At 69.5% G+C, this 19,631-nt stretch overlaps 2 protein-coding genes across 7 annotated transcripts; both read right to left on the minus strand.

Moving 5' to 3' along the window:
• Positions 1-4,877: 4,877 nt before the first annotated feature.
• On the minus strand, positions 4,878-10,621 carry EFNA4 (ephrin A4). 2 transcript variants are annotated; one of them, XM_068168774.1, is made up of 6 exons: positions 10,197-10,621; positions 6,633-6,925; positions 5,872-5,940; positions 5,654-5,713; positions 5,315-5,575; positions 4,878-5,210 (listed from the first exon to the last, which is right to left on the minus strand). In XM_068168774.1, the coding sequence occupies exons 1-5, from the start codon at positions 10,385-10,387 to the stop codon at positions 5,487-5,489; spliced, it is 702 nt and encodes a 233-aa protein (XP_068024875.1). In that variant the 5' UTR covers positions 10,388-10,621; the 3' UTR covers positions 4,878-5,210; positions 5,315-5,486. The 2 variants fall into 2 exon arrangements, with proteins under 2 accessions (XP_068024875.1, XP_068024876.1); XM_068168775.1 differs by lacking the exon at positions 10,197-10,621 and adding an exon at positions 9,584-9,746.
• A 456-nt stretch (positions 10,622-11,077) lies between these two features.
• Positions 11,078-19,282, minus strand: ADAM15 (ADAM metallopeptidase domain 15). Of its 5 annotated transcripts, XM_068168790.1 has the most exons (25): positions 19,087-19,282; positions 18,232-18,335; positions 17,493-17,569; positions 17,155-17,233; positions 16,990-17,066; positions 16,703-16,880; positions 16,567-16,629; positions 16,414-16,482; positions 16,135-16,304; positions 15,964-16,048; positions 15,747-15,895; positions 15,475-15,652; positions 15,216-15,308; positions 14,910-15,105; positions 14,729-14,837; positions 14,499-14,649; positions 14,354-14,431; positions 14,164-14,275; positions 13,898-14,036; positions 13,001-13,054; positions 12,626-12,731; positions 12,125-12,193; positions 11,751-11,822; positions 11,489-11,610; positions 11,078-11,216 (listed from the first exon to the last, which is right to left on the minus strand). In XM_068168790.1, exons 1-25 carry the CDS (start codon positions 19,166-19,168, stop codon positions 11,171-11,173), a joined length of 2,658 nt encoding a protein of 885 aa, XP_068024891.1. In that variant the 5' UTR covers positions 19,169-19,282; the 3' UTR covers positions 11,078-11,170. The 5 variants fall into 5 exon arrangements, with proteins under 5 accessions (XP_068024891.1, XP_068024892.1, XP_068024893.1 ...); XM_068168791.1 differs by lacking the exon at positions 13,001-13,054; XM_068168792.1 differs by lacking the exon at positions 12,125-12,193.
• Between the last annotated feature and the right edge of the window lie 349 nt (positions 19,283-19,631).

Genomic DNA, 19,631 nt, shown 5'->3' on the forward strand with positions numbered 1-19,631 from the left:
GGTGCCAAGCATGCAGGGTGACCGTGCCGCTCTGTGCCCTTGGTGCCAGGCAGAACTGCAGGGAAGCAAACGAGCTAATAAATTGGGGAGGCAGCAGGGGGAGGGGGCTCAGGATGAAGCACGCAGGAGAAGGAGATTTCAGGGCCTGAAATATTCATCAGGTTTGATGCGGTGCCGCTGCCAGGCCGGCCGTGAGTGATGGCACAGGGGTGGGTTTAATAATGCAAAGGCTCAGAGAAGGGCTGGGGGCGCGGGGTGTGGGCAGCCACGGCTCACAGCTTGCCCTGCGGGGACCACGCTGAACGCAGGGCACCCTCTGCAGGGTGCAGCCACCCCAGCCCCCTGCTGCTGGCCGGGCAGTGCCGTGGCGCTGGATGCCCAGCAGGGGATGGAGCAGGTAGCGGTGGCACCACCTGGGCACAGCCTGGTGGAGCACAAAGAGATCTGATGTGCCCCATGCCTCAGCATCCACCACCGAGAGGGGTGGCAGAGGATCCTGGGCAGCTGCAGTGTCCCTGCAGCCTGCCAGTGGGTGCTTGGGTGCCCTGTCTGGGCTAGGTAGGGCTGGGGGTCCCATGCCCAGCTGCGAGTGTGGTGTGGTGCCCCCTGTGCAGGGTGTTGTGCTGCAGCTGCTTCGTGCTCTCCAGCTAAATAATTCAGAGCATCGATCCGCTCCTGCTGCGCCCACTCCTGGCCACGGGCTGGCCACTGCCCGGCCGTGCCACACTCCTGCCAGCCCCCAGCATCTGCCTGCCCCTGGCCCCGTCCCCAGGCTGGCAGCAGCAGGGACGTGAGAGACAGCAGGGACCCAGGAGTTGGCCTGTGGTGGAGCTGGGCACACCAGCCCCCTGCCCAACAAAGACAAATGTGCCCAGCATGGGGCTCTTGTGTGGCTAACGAGGTCTCTGCCAGGGAAGCTTGTTAGCAGCCTGGTGATCAAAGGAGCACAGGGCAGCTCAGTGAAGGTGGGTAGCGGGCACAGAGGCAGTGCAGGGCTCCTGGGCTGGGGTCCCTGGCACGAGGAGGGCCCCCCTGCCAGCTTCACCCCAAGGACTTACCTCTGTGCTGTGCCTGGGCATCACACCTGCAGCTCCAGCCCTCGGTGCCAGGGCCCCTCCATCCCTGGCAGCATCCTCCCAGCCAGACCCATGCCTGGAGGGGGACAAGTGGGTGGCCAGGGCTGTGCTCACGGGACACCCAGGGATCCAGAGAGGGTCCCAGCACAGGGCACAGTAAAGCCAGTGCCAGCACCATGGGCCCTTAGTATGCAGCAGGTGCAGGCAGCACTGCGAGCTGGCAGCTGAGCTGTGCTGCTGCTGCTGCAAGGGCAGCTCCTGCCCATCCCAGCGCTGGCACAGCAGGATTATTGTCCATCAGGATTACAGCAGACTCGGGGCGGGCAGCCCTGCAAAGCTGCTGCTGGCACCCTGGCAGGCACAAGGGCAGGGATGGACAGACACCCAAGACACCACACCCCAGGTGTGCAAAACCCTACCGGTGCCCGGGTTGGCTGGCAAGCGCACCCCCCACACACACACGCTCCCAGTGCCATCCCTGCGGCGCCAGCGCTGCCCTGGCACCAGCCCAGCGGTGATCAGCGGCGGTGACCTCTGCTGTGACCTGGCGCTGGGACTCGGCCAGCTGAGCCGCAGCTGTGCCCCCCCAGCACCCAGCCCTGGCCCTGCAGGATGCTGGCAGCGTGCGATGCCCCCTGCGCGCCCGCCTGGTGCCACGCCGGTGCGAGCTGGCACGCCCGGTGCCCGCCGTACCTCATTGCTATGGCAGGTGCGGGCTCGGTGCGTGCCGCTCTGGCTAATTAGCGGCAGGGGGCAGCTCCCTCCGAAGCCCCTGCTGAGTGCTTTGCTAAATGATAACCTTGACGATGCACATCAGCAGGCAGCAGCTGGGAGCCAGCCCTGCTCCGGCCCTGCGCGTCCAGCGCTCAGCACCAGCGCAGTGCTGCAGAGCTGCCCGGCTGGGGTGGCACCCCGCTGGGGGGGTGGCATCCCGTTGCCCCCCGTGATGGGGCAGCAGGACCGAGGCAGGCGATGGGCCCCGTGGTGTGGCACCGATGTGCCAAAGGAGGCAGCGGGCAGTGCCTGGTGTGCTGCGCATCGTGCCCGGCTCTCGTCTCGCCCAGCGCCGTGCTCCTCGGGGCTCTGCACACGCGTGCCCTCGGCTGGCATGTCCCCTCGGCATGGCGAGCCGGTGGCCCCGTTTCCATGGCGACACGGAGCCATTTCCTATCTCCAGGATGCTCTCGGCAGCTCTTGGGTGGGGGTTGCAGCCGCTGCCCTGCGCCCAAGGGAGATGGGCAGGGATGGGCTCCAGTGCCAGGGGGGCAGCCCTGCTCCTCCCATCCAGCTGCCTGGGGGCGCTGCCCGGGCCCCGTGTCCCACCCTTTGTGTCCTGGAATGGCCACAGGACCCAAGCTCACCCCCAGCCCGGGGTGGTGAGGGGTGTCAGGGTGTGCCAAGGCTCCTGTTCCAGCATGGCTGTAGGTGGGGGAGCCCTGGCAGCACAGACGGAGGGAGAACCCAGTGCCAGGAGCTTTCTTGCACACTTCTGGGCCCACCACAGAGCTGGGGGCCGAGTCCCCGGGCTCGTCCCAGTGCCAGGGGGCATCCACGGTGCCCAGCCCAGCAGTCAGCTGGGACAATGTGCCGGGCACAGCCAGGTCATGCCATCAGCTCGCCTCCCACCATGCCGCTGTGCCTCCCGGGCTGTGGGCAGGGTCGGCTGCCCCTTTCCCCCCCTCCTCACCTCAGGGCTGCCTGTTGCCATTCCACTTCGGTTTCTGTTCCTGCCGATAAATTTTCCTTTCCCACTTTCCGAGGCTTTAACTCCCGCCCGCCCGCAGCACCCAGCGCTGCCTCTGTGGGGCACAGCCCCACGGGCTGAGGCCACCGGGACCACCCCCCACTCCCCCACCCCCCACTCCCCCCACCTCCTCCCCCAGCGGGACCTGGATCTCTCGGCAAGCTCTGCAACTCGGTCGGTGTGGGTGGCAGCGGGCAGCCGGGGGTGGGGGCTGGCAGTGGGGCTTGGGGGGGGGAGCCCCCGAGGTGGGGAGACTGCGAGACAGAAGGGACGGGGCTAATGGAGCCGATTCCTTTAATAGATTCAATTTCTGCCGCGGCTGGCTGCGGGGCGCGGAGCCATCAATTCGATTCAGGGGCCGGGGAATCTGATTTGGAGCGGCCGTGCCATCAATTAGCTTTTATTGATGGCATTGCTCATTGGAAGTCGATGGGATTTGAAGCCGGCAGCGGCTCCCGCATACCAAGCAACCCCCGTTCAAGGACAGGGCCCCCCGCCACTCCTGGACCTGCCACCCACCCCCGGGGTTCCACAGGGACCCCCCCTCCCCTTAGCCTCACCTGGAAAAGCCTCGAGGAGGGGGTGTTAGGCAGCAAGCTGCGTAGCACCCCAGAATCCCTCCATGGGGGTCCTGCTGGTCACAGCCATCCCAGAATCCCTCCGTGGGGGTCCTGCAGGGCAGCATCGCCCCTGACACCCCCACGTGGGGGCTCCTTTTGGGGGCTGTCCCCACCCAGCATCTCCAGATGAGGGTCCTTTGGGACACGGTGGCCCCCAGCACCTCACACGACATCCCTTTGGCGTGGGCCCCCCCCAGACGGTATCCTGCTCACCTGGGTGGAGGTCCCACACGGCACAGCCCCCCCAGCATCCCCACAATGGGGGGCGGGGGGGGGGGGGGGTCGCACAGGACGTGTGTGTCCACACACACACACACACCCCCCAGGCAGTCTCTGGGTCCCATTGCGGGCCCCACGGTGGGGCCAGGTCCCACTGCCCACCGCGGTCTGGGGTGCCCCTGCCCGTGAGCGGAGGGGGTGCGGGGTGCAGCAGGGGAAGGGCAGGCAGCAGCGCGGGGGGGAGGGGCGCGGTCGATGCTTTTTGCTCAGCCTCTTGCCAAGCAGCTTCTCCCGAGAAGCCATAAAACCTGTCTGACGTGCCCAGCACCACTGCGGCAGGCAGCCGGCAACGCCTGGCAGGGGAGGGGGCTGTGGGGGCTTGGCTGCTGCTGGCCCCATGGCGAACTCAGCCCCAGCTGGGCCCCCCATGAGGAGGGGATTGGGGGGGGGAGGGGGGGGGGGCGCTGCACCCTGGGGTGAAAGGGGGACGAACAAACCTCCCACAGCCCTCCCGCCCCGGGGGCGAGCCCGGGGCATGCTGCTGCAGCTCTGTCCCACGGCTGTGACCCCAGCAGGGACCTGGTTGTGCCATGGGATCGGCCCTGGCAGCAGCCTGGGTACCGCACTGGCAAGAGGGTGAAACCCCAGTTGTGCCCCCCTGCACCCCCCCGCCCCCCCGCATCGTGGTGCATCCTCGGGGGGTATGCAGCAGGGTGGAGCATCGCTGCCCCACGGGCAGCCCAAGGGCAGGGAGAGAAGAGCTATGGTGCCCAACTGGGGGCTCTGGGTGAGCGACCCACCCCCAACAACCCCCCCCTCCCCTCTCCCTCCATCGCTGGCCCACCCCAGGCGCCAGCGGCCGGCCCTGGGTCTTGCTGTCAGGTGCTAATTGCGGGCAGCTCGGCTGTAATTAAAGCTCTCCCTGTGACATGAGCTGAGGTCTCGGTATCAAATCGCTGCAATTAAACCCCCCCGGCCTTAAAGGTTGGGAAGGAAAGCACAGGGACCCCTGGGGGGGGGCTGGGAGGGCAAGCACCCCAGCCTGCACCTCAGCATCCCTGCGGGGAAAGGGATTTAGGGCAGGTGAGCAAAGGCAGGAGGGGACTGGGGGTGGGTGGGCAGAGGCGGGAGGGGGCTGGGGGTGGGTGGGCAGAGGCGGGAGGGGGAGTGGGGGCAGCGCGAGGCCAGGGGTGGGGGCTGCACAGCCCAAGGGCGCAGTGATCTTGCAAACACTGTATTGCTCGGCTCAGTCACTACCAGGGGTTAAAACCAAACCGTAGGAGCGTCTTCCCAGAAGACAGATCGGTGTGTCCTCGCCGGAGGACAAGGCAGCGGAGGGGCCAGGCGCCTGCCTCCATCCGGCAGCCCTGCTCCAGGGCCTGGGGGGGAGGGTCCCCGGCCCCCTGGGGTGGGGATTCCATGGGGGAAGGCACTAGATGAGGCGATAGCCCTGGGGCAGCGCAGGCGTCTGCTGAGCTGTGGGGTGCCCAGTGCCAGGGCAGAGCAGCCAGCAGGACCCGTGCCTGGTGATGCCAGAGGGAAGCGAGGTCCCTGAGAGGGAGAGAGCCCCATCAGGGGATGATGTGGCACGGCAAGGGGCACCAGCCCCTAGAAGCACCGAGCACAACAGAGCCCCTCATCCACCTCCCCCTCACCTTCCAGCCCAGAGCTCCTGGCCCCAGCTCAGCTTTGAGGAGGTCTGGTGGGCGAGTCATGGCCCAGGGCTGCCCCACAGGCTTGTGGCAGGGGGATGGCAGTGGATGGAGAGTCTGGCAGTGGGCAGCAGGGCAGAGGAGTCTGCGTCCCTGCCGTGGGCAGCGCCGAGGGTCAGATCCAGAGCAGGGCCAGGAGCATGAGTACCAGGCACAGGGTGTGGGGCTGCAGCGGGGCCACGATGCCCCGGGCGGGCACTGCATCTGCCAGGGTAGGAGCAGAGGTCAGGGTGAGCCAGCTCCTGGGCTTCCTCCCAACCCCCCTGCCCACCTCATACTCACCCTCTGACCCCCCACGCCCGTGGGGCTGCGAATTGGGAACCTCTGTCGCCGCCTCCGGTGCTGAAACAAACCCCGAGAGTGTCAGCGACCAGTTCCTCCGGGGCACACGATGTCGCCCCCGAGGCCCCGGTACTCCCAGCGGGAACCAGGCAGCCCCACCGGCAGGCGATGGGGAACCCCAGACCCTCGGGGCACAGCCCCCCCCGAGCTGGACTCACTCGTGCCTCTGCAGCAGACGGAGACGCGCAGCTTCAGGCAGCGCCCGGCGCTCTCGGGGCTGGGGACAGCTGGGCAGATGCGGAACTCATCAGCGGCTTCCCCCCGCCACAGACCCCCGACGGTCGGGACCCCCCCCCTCTCGCGACGGTCGGTCGGGACCAGCGCCGGGCCTGGGGCTCCCCCTCCCGGCGGGCTGCGGGGTCGGCACCGCCCGCGTCCCCACCCCGGGGCACCCAGGCTTCCCCGACCCTCCCCCGTGCACCCCAAGCCTTGTTGCATCCGGATCCCCGGGTGCAGCTGGACCCTCCCCTCCCATGCACCCCAACCATCCCGACCCCACGTGCGCCCAGACCACCCTGCCCACCCCAACTCTGGTTGCATGAAGAGCCCCGATGCGGCCAGACACCCCCCAAACACCCCAACCCCGGCTGCACCCAGATTCCCAGTGCACCCCAACCCCTCCATGCACCCCAAGACTCCCTCATGTACCCCAATCCCTGCGTGCATCCAAATCCTCCCTCCCAGGCACCCCCACGCCAGCTGCATCCAGACCTCCCAGTCCACCCCAACCTCAGCTCCCTCCAGAGCCCTGCTGGGGCTGGACCCTTCCCTGCACCCTCATCCCAGCTCTGCCCAGACCCTCGCTGCACCCTCCCATGTGCCCCAAACATGGTTCCTGGTGGGACCCCACACCAGCTGCCCCCCCAGCTGCCCCTGGCTGCCCGCAGCCCTGCTCCGGGGGGGTGGGTGGGGGACTCACAGTAGTAGTAGTAGGTCTCCCCCGGCTGGAACTCGAAGCCCAGGGGGAAGGGGGTGAAGCGTTGGATCTTCTCCGAGAAGCGGATGGGCCCGAAGGGTGCCCAGGGCCGGTTGCACTCCCAGCGCTTGAAGGCACCTGGGGTCTCGTAGCAGCCTCTGTAGCCCGCCTGGTCCACCATGAAGAGGGTGAAGGTCTCTACCCGGCCGGCGGGCACGGTGCCCTCGTAGTGGGGGCAGTAGATGTCCAGGTAGTCATTGATGGCCACCTGGATGGCGTAGTTGTCCCGCAGGAACCTGCCGGGCAGGGCAAGCTGGAGAGCTGGCACCACCACGAGTGCTGCGGTGCCCCCAGGAGGGACAACCCCCCCGCCCCCAACCCCCCCCCCCCCCGCGCTGCCCTGCGCTAGGGCAGAGCCAAGCTGCTGCCAAAACAGCTGCCAGGCTCCCGCCCGCTCCACACCAGGAGGCATCAGCGTGGATTAGCTGCAGACCGCTGGAGCTGAATGAGCTCTGCCGCTGGGGCCGGGGCGGGTCCGAGCGACGCCGGTCGGGGCACAAAGCCCCCCGACCCCAGGCGCCCTCCTCACCGCCCTGGCGCTGATTGGCATCGACACCCCCGTGGGGGTACTTCCTGCACGCCGCCTCCTGCACCGGCATATGCTGGCGGGGGGGCGGCTGGGGAGGGCAGGGGGCACAGGGAGCTCTGCTGGCCATGGGGGCAGGGGGAGGGGGCCCAGCCTGGGGACCTGCAAGGGCAGGCAACGGAGTCAGCTCATGGCTGTGCGAACAGAGTGTGCGGCCAGGCTGGGGTGGAGTTGGCACCTCTGCGGGCACACACGTGTGCAAACACATGCGTGTGCAAACACACGCGTGTGCAAACACACACGGGAAAGCACACACAAGTGCAGACACACACATGTGCAATGTGCAAACACACAGAGGAAACCACACACAGGGAACCACACACGAGTGCAGACACACTTGCATGCAAACACACTTGTGCACACACACATGTACACACGTGTGCACACTCATGTGCACACACACATGTGCACACACACATGTGCACACACACACACATGTGCACACAGACACGTGTGTACATGCTGGGTGCAGCAGCAGCCCTGCTCCCCCCTCCCCAGCCCTGGCAGGGCAGCGACCTCCGCCCTGCGCCCACGTCTGCCAACCGGCCGGATCCTGCCACGGCCTGGGCACATACCAGCCCGGCAGCGCCCTGGCCTCGCTGGCAGCGTCATGGCAGGGCTGGGACTGCCAAGCTAGCACCTGGCTTGGCAGGGTCACCCTGGCCCGCTGGGGAAGGGGCTGGTGGTAAGACCTCGGCTGGTTCCAGCCCCATCCTCCTGCCCCAACGTGGGCACAGCCCCTGCGCACCCCGTGCAGAGTCCTGGCAGCTGTGGCAGAGGCTGCTGCGTTCACCCTGGTGCCAGCAGCTGTATAAGCCAGGAGGGGCTCGGGCCCCAACCGCCCCCCACCCAGGCTGGGGGCTCTCTGAGAACAGGACCAGGCACAGGCTCCGGCTGACTCAGCGCATCCCACTGGGCGACGCTGGCCAGGGCGAGCCTGGGCACGGCTGAGGGCTGCCAGGGACGGGGGCCCTGTCTTGACCCTGCAGAGGGCAGAACGCAGCCCTCCCTTTCCGGGGCACCCACGGGTGGTGGCTTCCCACGGTGCTCATCCCCAGCTCCCCACTCTCATGGGGAGTAATACAGAGCTGGTGCCCCCCAGCCTGCCGGCGTGTGCCCACCTGTCCCAGTCCCGGTCTGTGGGCCCAGGGCATGAGACCCTTGAGGAGGAGCAGAGACCTCAGACCCTCAGCACAGCTCCCCCCGACCCTGCTCCCCACTCCCACCAGACCACGAGCTGCCCAGAGCTGGGAAATGCCTAAAATGGAGGAAACCAGGAGTGGGGCTGGGGCCAGTCCCCAACCCACCGATGATTGGCAGAGCCTGTGGGCAGCTGCCCTGGCCAGGCAGGGGCTGAGCTGTGCCCAGTGCTCCTTACCAGCAGGGCATCTGCCATGGGAACCAGCAACCCAGGCAGTGCCACTCACCAGCTTGATGCCACCAAGGCTTGGTACTACAAGGCTGCCCACCAGCCCCAAGCCCAGCAAGGGTGCCCAGGGCTTGATGCCACCCGAGGATGCTGAAAGCTGAGTACCACCAAGGCTCAGAGCAGGTTGGCACCATCGGGGACTTGGCACCATTAGGAGTGCCCACTGGCTTGGTACCTCCTAAAGCTTGGTGCCTCTGGGGCTGCCCACCCCGCACAGTACCACGCAGGGCTCAGGACCACAAAGCACATGGTGGCTTGGTGCCACTGGGGATGCCCAGTGGCTTGGTACCCCTTGGGGCATGGTACCACTGGGGATGCCCAGTGGCTTGGTACCCCCTGGGGTGTGGTGCCACTGGGGATGCCCAGTGGCTTGGTACACCTTGGGGTGTGGTGCTGCTGGGGATGCCCAGTGGCTTGGTACCCCGCGGGGCGTGGTGCCACCGGGGATGCCCAATGGCTCAGCACTGCTGAGTGCTCTGCACCATCAGACCTCACCAGCTGGGGAACGCCCAGGGGTGCCCAGTGGCTTGGTGCCACCGGGGATCCTCACCTGCTCACTGCCACCGGGGGCTCGGTAGCGCCGGGGATGCCTGCGGGCTCGGTACCACTTGGGGGTACTCACCGGCTCGGTATCCCCCAGAGGCAGCCGGTGGCCCGGAACCACAGGGGAGGTACTCACCGGCTCGGTATCACCCGGGTGGGGGGGCCCCGGTAGCACCAGGGCTGCCCGTGGCTCGGTGCCCTCCAGCCCCGCCCCGCCCGGGAACCCACTGCCCGGCCGCCCCGCCCCGCTCCGTTCGTCCCGGCGGCGCGGGCCCGGGGCTCGGCGGGGCCCGGGGCGCACAAAGGCGGCGGGGCCGGCGGGGGAGGCGGCGGTACCTGGGGTTGCTGCTGTTCCAGTGGATGCCGTGGCGGGTTTCGCGCACCGGCGGCGGCGTCGCCCGGAGCAGCGATGCCCAGAGCAGGAGCCCGAGCAGCGGCGCGGGGCGCATGGCTCCGCCGGGGCGGGGGGCGGCGGGGGGCGGCGGCGGCAGCGGCGGAGGCGGCCCGGCCCGGCGGGGCTCGGCACGGCCCGGCCCGCCCCGCCAACTTCGGGCCAATCCGCGCTGCGCCGCCGCCCGGCAACTTCCCCGAGTGCCATTAACCCTTGGGGGGCGGCCCCAATACCGACACCGGCACCCCAGAACCCACGCGGGACCGGGAACGGCACCTCGGAACACCCCCACGCACCCCCGAGCACCTGGACCGGTACATTCAACATCCACCAGCACCGGAACCGGCAGCCCCGCCCCCAATCCGGCACCCCCGGCACCGAGCCGAAACCCTCCCGGTAGCCCCACCCCAACTCGGCCCCGCCTGGGTACCGTGGACATCGACAGGCACCGGCACTGCCCGGCACGGCCCGGACACGCGGGACTAGCAGCGCCGGGTGGTCCCCGTGCCCACCACACCCCTGGGTGTACTCCAGGACCCACCGCCCACCGGTACCGACCAGGGCCAGAGGAACCCGGAGGGGCAGTGCCGGCCCGTGCACAGGTGGCAGCTCCTGCACACGCGTGTGCACATGTGTGGAGACTCCTGCACGCGTGTGGCACGCGTGGGGCGGCTCCTGCACATACATGTCCGTGTACATGGCTGTTCTTGCACACACGTGTCCGTAGCCATGTCACCTCCTGCACACATACCTCCTGTCCCTGCACACCGTCCTGCACACGCCTGACACACGAATGTGGCACCTCCTGCACATACATGTCCTCATGCCCACGTGAGCTCCCACTCGTGTCCACGTCCCTGTCCCCTCACACATTACAGTGCCCACCCAGGCCACCTCGCACATGTGTGTCCCTGTCCTCGTCCATGTCACCTGCACACACACGTATGTCTGTGTCCCCGCACACGCGTGTCCTTGTCACTGTCCCTGCCCGTGCCCACGTGCCCTCACACCCCCTCGCATGCCCCCCGCCCACGATCCCCCACACAGATGTCTGTCCCTTTCCCACCGCCACACATCTCTGCCCCTGCCCCGGTCCCTGGTCCCTGTCCCTGCCCCGGTCCCCGGTCCCTGTCCCCTCCCACCCGCGCCCCTTCCCATGCCCACGGGCCGGGTCCCGCACGTGCCCATGCCCACGTGGCTCCACGGGAGGTTCCCCCCCCCCCCCCTTCCCCTCGCTCCCCAAGCGGTGGCGCCGCGCGTGGTCCCCGCCAGGGGGCGCAGGAGGGGGGACAGAACCACTTCCTGCCACCGGCCACGACTCGGGGCGGGCGCCGCAGGGCATGCCGGGAGCTGTAGTTCCGCGGCCCGAGCGATGCCGCCCCTGCCCCGCACCACGACGCTGGTCCCGGTGCCCTGCTCCGGCGGAGGCAGCACCGAGGCAGCTCACAGCCCTTTTATTGACGTTGTACAAGCGGGCGGCGGGGGAGCGGCCCGCGGCTCCAAGACGGCTGCGGCGGCGCCGGGCCCGCGGCTCAGGCCTCCCGCGGGGCCTCCTCGGGCGGCGGCGGCGGCGGCGGCCTGCGGAGGGAGAGGAGGGCAGGGATGGGGCCGGGGCCGGGGCCGCGCTCAGGCTCCCCTGCAGCCTCGGCTGCCCTGCCCGGGAGCACAGCCTTGCGCTCGGCTCTCCCCCCCCCGGGCCCTGGCTCTGCACACAGAGGACTCCCCCCTCCCCCCCTCCCCCCCTCCCCCCCCAACCCCAGCTCTGCTGCCACCTTGCCCCCCTGCTCCCGGCACCCCGCCCCCCATGCTGGCACACCGCTCTGGACCCTCTCAGGCCCGGCCCTGCTCACCTGGAGGGGATCACCGTGACGTAGGAGTGTCCAGGAGGGGTCTCGCTGTGGCTCTGCGAAGGTCCCAGGGGGTGCAAGGGCAGCGGCCGCTGGGGCGGGGGAGGCTTGGCCAGACCTGGGGGCTGCAGGGAACTGGGGGGGTCAGAGCCCCGCTCCGGGTCGAACACCCCCCTCCCCCCTCGGTGGGCTCAAACCATCTCCCCTCGCCCTGGCTCACGCTCTCCTGCCCCGCACGCCGGCGCCGCCGCCCTGATGCCGTTACCTGAGCGCCTGGCACCATGGGGTCCGCGGGCAGCGGGCGTGTGGGGGGGGGCGGCCTGTCCGGGGGGGCAGCCTGGGCAGAGAGAGCAGGGACAGTGAGACAGCTGCGGGACAGCCAAGACAGCAAGGGGCGGGGGGGGACCAGGGGCCGCAGGGAGGATCCTCCCCCCAGGCAGGAGGCTTTTAGGGAGGCGGGGGGGGGGGGGGGGGGGGGCAGGGCTTTCCCCTTGGCAGTGCCAGCTCTGCTGGCACCGGCCACTGGGCACGGGGAGATGTGCCACAGCCCACAGGTCCCCGGGAGCTGGTGCGCAGCCAGGCATGCAGCAGGGGCCAGAGAGGTGCTGCCCGGGACCCCCACCCCGGCCCCGGCGTTACCTTGGGAGCAGGGTCCGGCGGCAGGGGCCGGCAGGGTGGGTCGGGCCGGGCTGAGCTGGGGGCAGCCGGCTGCAGAGAGAGGGAGAGGGGGCAGGCAGCCATGCAGCCCCGCAGCGGGGGCAAGCCGTGCAGCATGCGGAGACCCCCCTCCCGCCGCCAAGCACAGACCCCCCCCGGCCGCAGGCAGCTCCAGGACTCGGCCCTGTGCCAGCACCCCCGGCCCGGATGGCCGCTGCAGCCCCCGGCCTGGCACTCATCCTGGAGGTGCATGGCCAGCGCTGGGCACCACAGCGGCGTGGCCCAGGGCTGTGCCAGGCTGCTCCGGGCCCGAGGTGGTGCCACGGAGTCGAACCACCCAGCCCCAGCAGGCAGGGAGGCTGGGAGCTGGCACCCAGGGATGCCTCCTCGGCACCAACCAGACCGAACCGTGGTCCCCACGGCAACCACCGGCAGTTACCGAGGCGACAGCATCGCCAGCAGCCCCCTCCCCCCCGCCCTCACCTTGCTGCGGTGCATGGGCTGCAGCTCCGTGGCCTGACGCCACTGCGGGGGCCGGGGCCGCTCGGGGGGGCCCTGGCTGCCAGACCTGGGCTCCGGTTGGGAGATCCTGCAGAGAAGAGGCAGGATCAGGCCCCCCCCAAGTCTGCTGCGGGCAGGCAAAGGAACCCCAGGGGCAGCAACCGAACCACACCGGCACCAGCGGAAGCCAAGAGAAACGAACCCCTGGGCACCAGGAGAGGCAACGCCCTGCCAGCCCGGGGCTGCCCTACACCCCACGGGGGCACTGCCAGGGGAAGAGCGCAGCACCAGGAGGCCTTGCGAAGCAGACGGCTGAGGGACAGCCCCACGGTGCCCAGGTGCCAGCTGTGACGTTACCCTCTCCGGCCGTCTGGGGGTTCTGGACCCAGGAATGGCACCTGGGGCTCAGCGCTGTGGGGAGAAGAGTTGGGGGCTCAGCCTTGGGGGGGCTGCAGGGGGGCGGCCAGCAGCGGGGAGGGAGCGGGGTGGCATGGGGGCACATGGGGTGGCATGCCAGGGGCTGCTGCTTACACTGGGGGAAGATGCAGACAGGCACACACACACAGACTGGCACCTGCTGGGGGACGTGGGCATGCAGCATAGTGCCCGGGCAGCCTCCACAGGGCACCTGTGCACTGGCACAGGTGTGTGCCCAGCTTGCCCGCCCTGCACCGGTGTGCCCCCATGCAGGCAGCTCTGGGCACTGCCAGGGCACAGGTGTGTGCCCAGCTTACACACCCTGCACCGGTGTGCCCACTTGCAGGCAGCTCTGGGCACTGCCAGGGCACAGGTGTGTGCCCAGCTTACACACCCTGCACTGGTGTGCCCACATGCAGGCAGCTCTGGGCACTGCCAGGGCACAGGTGTGTGCCCAGCTTGCCCGCCCTGCACCGGTGTGCCCCCATGCAGGCAGCTCTGGGCACTGCCAGGGCACACACAGGTGACGTCCATATGCAGCAGGCAGCCACAGGCACTGCCAGGGCACAGGTGTGTGTCCCCCTTACCCACCCTGCGCCGGTGTGCCCACATGCAGGCAGCTCTGGGCACTGCCAGGGCACAGCTGTGTGTCCCTTACCCACCCTGCGCCAGTGTGCCCCCATGCAGGCAGCTCTGGGCACTGCCAGGGCACAGCTGTGTGTCCCTTACCCACCCTGCGCCGGTGTGCCCACATGCAGGCAGCTCTGGGCACTGCCAGGGCGCACACATGCACACACAGAGGTGTGTGTGCCACCCGTCCACCACCAGCTTGGTTACCTGTACTGGCAGGAGGTCCTCTTGCTGAGCTGGCAGAGGCGTTTGTGCAGCCCAGCCCGGCGGGCACAGCCCAGCCCCAGCACCAGGGCCAGCCCCAGCAGGGCACTCAGCAGCAAGGCGGTGGGCAGGGCGCTGCCCGCTGCGGAGAGAGAGGCATCAGGGCTCCTCCCCCTTGCTGCACCCCATGCCAGCTCTGGCAGTGCCAGCCACACAAAGCCCCATTCTCTGCTTGGCACTGGCAGCCTCCCTCCTGCCTCTGCCCTCACCTCGCTCCAGGGCGGCAGGGCCGCTGTCCTGGCTGCCCCCCGCGCCAGGGCTCTCGCAGGTCGGGGGTGCCCAGCCCTGCTCACAGTGGCAGTGCCCGTGGTTGTTGCACACCTGAGTGGGTGACACTGAGCCTCAGCACCGTCTGGCAGGTGCCCACCGCCAGCCCCCACCCCTCGGCCTTGCGCTCACCCCATGCCCGTGGCACTTGCTGTGGCACTGCTGGTCACCCAGGGCAGAGACGTCCTGGCACCGGTGCTGGAGGCACACCTGTAGGGCACAGGGTGTCAGCAGCGGGCAAGGCCCCTGCCCTCGTTCCTGCTGCCCTGCCACTCACCTTGCCAGGGCCACAGGCAGTGCCAGGCAACACCATAGATGCATCACTCACATCCTTGTCCCAGGGCAGAAGGGTCCCTTGGCAGGACCCTTCCGGTGTGTACCCACGTGCGTTGGCACGTTGGCACTGCAGCATCCCGCAGCCAGCATCCCTGCAGAGACAGAGAGGAGGTCAGGAGCAGGGGGAAGAGGGCACAGGGAGGATGGCAAGGGGGAAGCAGCAGCACTCACTGCTGGGTGCAGGCAACGTAGGAGCCATTGGGGAGCCGCCCGCAGTGCCCACGCTCATCCCCGTGCCCGTTCAGCGATGCCATGCAGGAGCTGGAGACAGGGCCAGCACCTGCAGCAGGGGAGCAGCAAAGCTCAGCACCCCCTCCCCAGCCCCCCAGCCCCAGCCCTGACCCTGCCATACCTGGCCCCAGCAGCTGCTGGCACTGCCCTTCGTAGGTGGCACAGGCGCCGCCGTAGCAGAGGGCCTGCCCGCTGGCACAGGGCTGCCCGTCCTGCAGGAAGCTGTCAGGTGGGCACAGCGCTGAGAGCCCATCGCAGAACTCGGGCAGGTCACACTCGCCCAGGGGGGCCCGGCAGCGGTGCCCGGCGGGGAGCAGCTGCAGGGGGGGCACAGGCAGATGAGTGGAGAGTGCCCCCCCCAGAAGAAAACCCTACCCTCGGGCAGGAGCTGCGGTGCCAGCACTGCCAGCTGCCCATCCCCGCACACCTGGCAGTCCTGGCAGCAGGCGTCCCCCGTGGTGCACTGGGCGCCGGGCATCAGCTGGCAGCTGCTGCTGTTGCAGCAGGGATCGGTGCACTCCTTCCAGCAGAGAGGCAGCGGTGAGCGGCTGGCACCCAGGCGGGTCTGGGACATGGCACTCCTGGCACAGTGCCACGGCACAGGCAGCCCCAGGCCCAATGGTTTGGCTGTGGTGGGGAGCCCCAGCCCACCCAGACCCTGCCACCGCCCGCCCCCCGCCCCGTACCATGCTGAGGCCACAGTCACAGTCCTCTCCTGGCTCCAGGAAGTGGTTCCCGCAGCGGGGGATCCCTGCCAGGCTGCGGGGCGCGGGCACGTTGGAGAGGCACCAGCCCAGCCCCTGGCGCAGGCTGCGCTCCAGGTCCTGCTGGCTGCAGTTGCTGAAGCTCAAGCCGGGAGTCAGCCTGAGGAGCCAGCAAGGGGTCGGTGAGGTGAGAAGGAGGGGGAGGCTCAGCCCCCCAGCCCTCCCCCTCCCCAGAGCCCCGCCCCTGCCCTCACCCCGTGGGCGATGCCATGATGCAGCCGCGGTCCTGCCGGAGGTCGCTGCAGTCGCAGGAGCGCCTGGCACCGTCGTGCCGCATGCCCAGGTTGTGCCCCAGCTGATGTGCCACGGTGGAGGCGACGACCAGGACGCTGACTGAGTGGTCCTGTGGGACAGGGAGGGTCAGGGCAGGCAGGCAGCAGGGGCACAGGGGGCACCACAGGGGGCACTGACCATGCTGACTGCCCCGGAGCGGTTGGAGGAGCACATGGAGGCTTGGGTGGACATCCCCACCAGGACGTCTTCGAAGCGGGCACCCCTGGCAAGACAGAGGTGCCAGGGTCAGGATGGGGGGGGGCTGCCTGCACACCTCACCCCCTGTCCCCCATCCTGTCCCCCACTCACGTGAGGAGCTGGGCATTGTCATGGGGCAGCCTGGGCAGCAGCTCCTCCCGGCGCCAGCGCAGGAACCGCTCCAGCGTAGCCCTGGCACTGCCATCCACCGGGAAGAGGTCTGCCTCGCTCCACACCTCCACTGCCAGCAAGGCCACCCGCACTCCCAGCGGCTGGAAGAACTGGGGAGGGGCATGGGGGGGATGGCATTAGAGACTCCTGGGACGGTGGCAGTGAGGACACAGCCAAGTTGGCACGGATGGTGCCCAGCAGGTCCTGGCAGCGACTCACCGCATCCACCTGGTTGGCAATTTCCAGGGTCCGGGTGCGGACGCGGTGCAGGTCAGGGTAATTCTGGGCCTGGGGGGCACAGGGAGGAGTGTCAAGGGGGCTGGCAGGGGAGCTGGGCAGCCCCTGCAGCTGGCACACCTGCCCAGCACTCACCGCAGCGTGGTCCACCACCATCACCAGCTCCACGAACCTCTGCTCTGCCAGCGCCCGCTTGCCCTGAGGAAGAGAGGGGGTCAGGGAGTGGGCAAGGGGAACCTCCCCCATGGGACAAGACCCGTGGGTGACCTACCCTCTGTGGCCAAGGCAGCTCTGTCTCCTCTGCCACGGGGTGCTCCGGGGGGCCCTGCCCACAGGCCCGTGGTGCCAACCAGACCTCCCGCGGCTGGTAGGCGATGTGCTGCCCTGGGGGGCCGCTGGCATCTGGCTCCAGCCCATAGCTCCTGGTCTCTGACAGCCAAATATGGCCACTGGGAAAAGGGAGAGGAGGCATCAGCGGCGTGGTGGCAGCCTGTGCCAGGCACTGCCACAGCCAGAGGCTCACCTGAGTGCCAGGCACTGCCACAGCCAGAGGCTCACCTGAGTCCGGAGCAGGCGCAGAGGCTGGCCCAGGAGCTCGGAAAGCCCTGCACCGTCCCTCGGTAGCAGCAGTGCTCCTGAGGCAGAGAAGGGGCTTCAGGAGGCAGCCCCTTACCGGGGACAGCTCAGGGACACCACTGAGGGCACCACACGCCTGGCACCTACCTGCTTGCTGGCCTCCTGTGTCACCCTCGTGCCGTTGGGCAGGTAGTAGAGCAGTGCCCCGGTGCCCAGCACCAGCTCCCTGCCAGAGGCATTTGTCACCCCCATGGCAGCCATGGAGAGAGAAGGGGAGCAAGGGACCCCCTCTCCCTGTGCACCACAGATGGAGAGAGGGTCCCCCAGGCCCCCCTGCCCCAGACCCCCACCCCTTGAGCACCGTGGAGGGTGGAGACAGAGCCCATGGGATCCCCATCTTGCATGCACCACTCGTGGATACAGGAGTCCTGGGACACCCCCCGACCCCCCACTCCCCCCCGGCTCTGCCCCAGCCAGCGACTCACCAGTTTTGCTCCAGCTCCAGCACCAGCTGCGTCCCCTCCAGCTCCAGCAGCACCCGCAGCTGGCTGGGGAACCCCCCCTGCCACAGGCAGCGGTTACAGGAGGACCCCCTGCCCCAGGGTACCCAACCCTGTGCCAAGCTGCGGCTCCCCTCCCGTCTCCACTCACCCTCTGCGAGGCCATGACCCCCCCCCGGGAGGGTGTCAGGGGACCCGCCTGGCCCTGGCGCGTGCCCGGAGGGAGGGAGGGGGCGGAAGGGATCCCCCTGCCCACCCCCCACCCTCACACCCCGCAGGAAGCGTCCCTCCCTCCAGCTCATTGTGCCGGGAAAGGGGAGGGGAGGGGGTTGGACAGAGCCTGGCTCCCCCACCCCCAAGCTGCCCCTTGCGCTTCCTGCCCGGTGCAGCGCGGCGGAAACGTCGGAGAGACTCCCAACAGCCGCGGAGCAGCCGCGGAGCAGCCGGGCCCTTCCGCCAGCCGGGAGCAGGGTGGGTGCCCCTGGCACAGCCAGCGAGCTCCTGGCATCAGGAAAGGTGGGGAAGTGGGTGGGGGGTTTGCTGGGGCCCCTTCCTCAGGAGCTCTGGCTGCTCGCCCCCTCCAGGGATTTGGGCCAGGGGACCTGGGTGCCAGGTTTCGAAGGGGGCAAGGGAAGGGAGGGGGAGGGGGGACAGGCAGCCCCCAGCCTACTGTCACAAGCCCTTACGTGGCACAGGCACCCCAGGGGCACGGGCAGGAACTCACCTGAGTCACCTGTGCCAGGCTGAGTGTGTGGTCACCCTGCAGGACCTGCGGGGTCACCTGCCAGGAGTGTCCCAGTTCTGCGTGGTGCTGTGGGGAGCTGTCACCTGCACGGGGCACAGAGCTGCTGTCACAGCTTTGTCACACCCCCGTCCCCCACCGTCACCCCAGCACACCCCAGACCCCCCCACGGCCACCCCAGCACACCCCAGACCCCCCCACGGCCACCCCAGCACACCCCGGTGCCCCTTGTCTCCTAGCCCCCTGTCACATTCCGGTCCCCACGGCCACCTGTCACAGCGCAGCACCCCAGGGCAGGGTCTGGGGTTCTCGGGGGGGTGGTGGGCAGGAGCGAGCTCTCCCCCGCTCACCCCGGTAGCTGCCAGTGTGCCCCCGGACGCATTTCCCCGGCGCAGCACACAGGGCTGAGCAGGGGTGGGGGGATGCCCGGAGGTGACCCCCGCGGTGGGTGAGGGACAAGGGGAGCGCTCGGTCCCGCCTCGGGATGGGCTCCCCGGGGTCCCCTGTCAGGCCTTGCGTCAGCTGCCCAGTACGTGGACCGGGGCAGGGCTGGGAAGCCCGGCCCGGCTGACTCAGAGCCCCCCCCCGCCCCCGCAGTCCACCCCTCGTCCGCCTGGACCCGGCCGCGCTCCCCGGGGCACACCGAGCATCCCCGCGGGGCTGCGATCCCCGGTCCCGTCCCTGGTCCCGATTCGCAGACGAGCTGCACGGCTCCCCCCACCCCTCCTCGGTCTCGGAGGGTCCCTTTGCCATGTCCCGAACAGCGGCGAGGAGCGGACCCTCCCCGGGCTGGGGGGTCGACAACCCTCCCGGGACGCTCCCACCGTCCCCGCTCACCTGCTCCGCTCCAGCTGACTCCGGTACTGGCGGCGAGCAGCAGCGCCGCGGCGAGGAGCAGCCGCCGCGCCCGCGGCCCCATCGCCCTCCCGCAGCCCGAGCGGGGCCCAACGGCCCCGGGCAGGCGGCTCCCGAGCTGACCCCCCGGCGCTCCCGCCGCGCATGGCCCCGCCGCCACTGCCGCCGCCGCCCGGTCCGACCCGGCCCGGGAGGAGGAACTTCCTGCCCGGCCCCCGCCCGGCTCTGCCGCCCCGCCCCGCCCGGCGCCGGGGAGCTGGGGAACCGGGACGGCCGCGCCTCAGGGGCTGCTCCGTGTGCGCCGGGAACCGGCTTCTCCTGCCCGGTGCGCTGCCCCGGAGACCCCCTCCCTTCGCCGCGACCGTGGAGCAGGACCCCCGGCTCCTCCACCCCGTGCTCCGGAGTCCCCGGCGGTCAGCACTGAGTACAACAGAGATCTTCACCTCGCCCATCCCAGCTGCGGAGACCACCTCCGCCTTCAGCACCCAGCACGCTGGGGACCCTCAGCTTCCCCATCCCGTGCTCTG

Source organism: Melanerpes formicivorus, unplaced genomic scaffold (genome assembly GCF_026170545.1).
Source record: "Melanerpes formicivorus ecotype bairdi unplaced genomic scaffold, bMelFor1.0.p_v2 SCAF_158, whole genome shotgun sequence".
Lineage (NCBI taxonomy): Eukaryota > Metazoa > Chordata > Aves > Piciformes > Picidae > Melanerpes > Melanerpes formicivorus.

Coding starts and splice junctions, on each gene's coding strand:
- EFNA4 (XM_068168774.1), bottom strand. CDS start 10,387: ATGTGTGCAGGAGGTGACATGGCTACGGACACGTGTGTGCAAGAACAG. Junction 6,926..10,196: donor TCCGGGTTCCTCTGGCCCTG/GTCGGTACCGGT, acceptor CCTGCCCGGCAG/GTTCCTGCGGGACAACTACG. Junction 5,714..5,871: donor CGTCTGCTGCAGAGGCACGA/GTGAGTCCAGCT, acceptor GGTTTGTTTCAG/CACCGGAGGCGGCGACAGAG.
- ADAM15 (XM_068168790.1), bottom strand. CDS start 19,168: ATGGGGCCGCGGGCGCGGCGGCTGCTCCTCGCCGCGGCGCTGCTGCTC. Junction 16,049..16,134: donor GACAATGCCCAGCTCCTCAC/GTGAGTGGGGGA, acceptor CTGTCTTGCCAG/GGGTGCCCGCTTCGAAGACG. Junction 11,611..11,750: donor CCATGGTGCCAGGCGCTCAG/GTAACGGCATCA, acceptor AGTTCCCTGCAG/CCCCCAGGTCTGGCCAAGCC.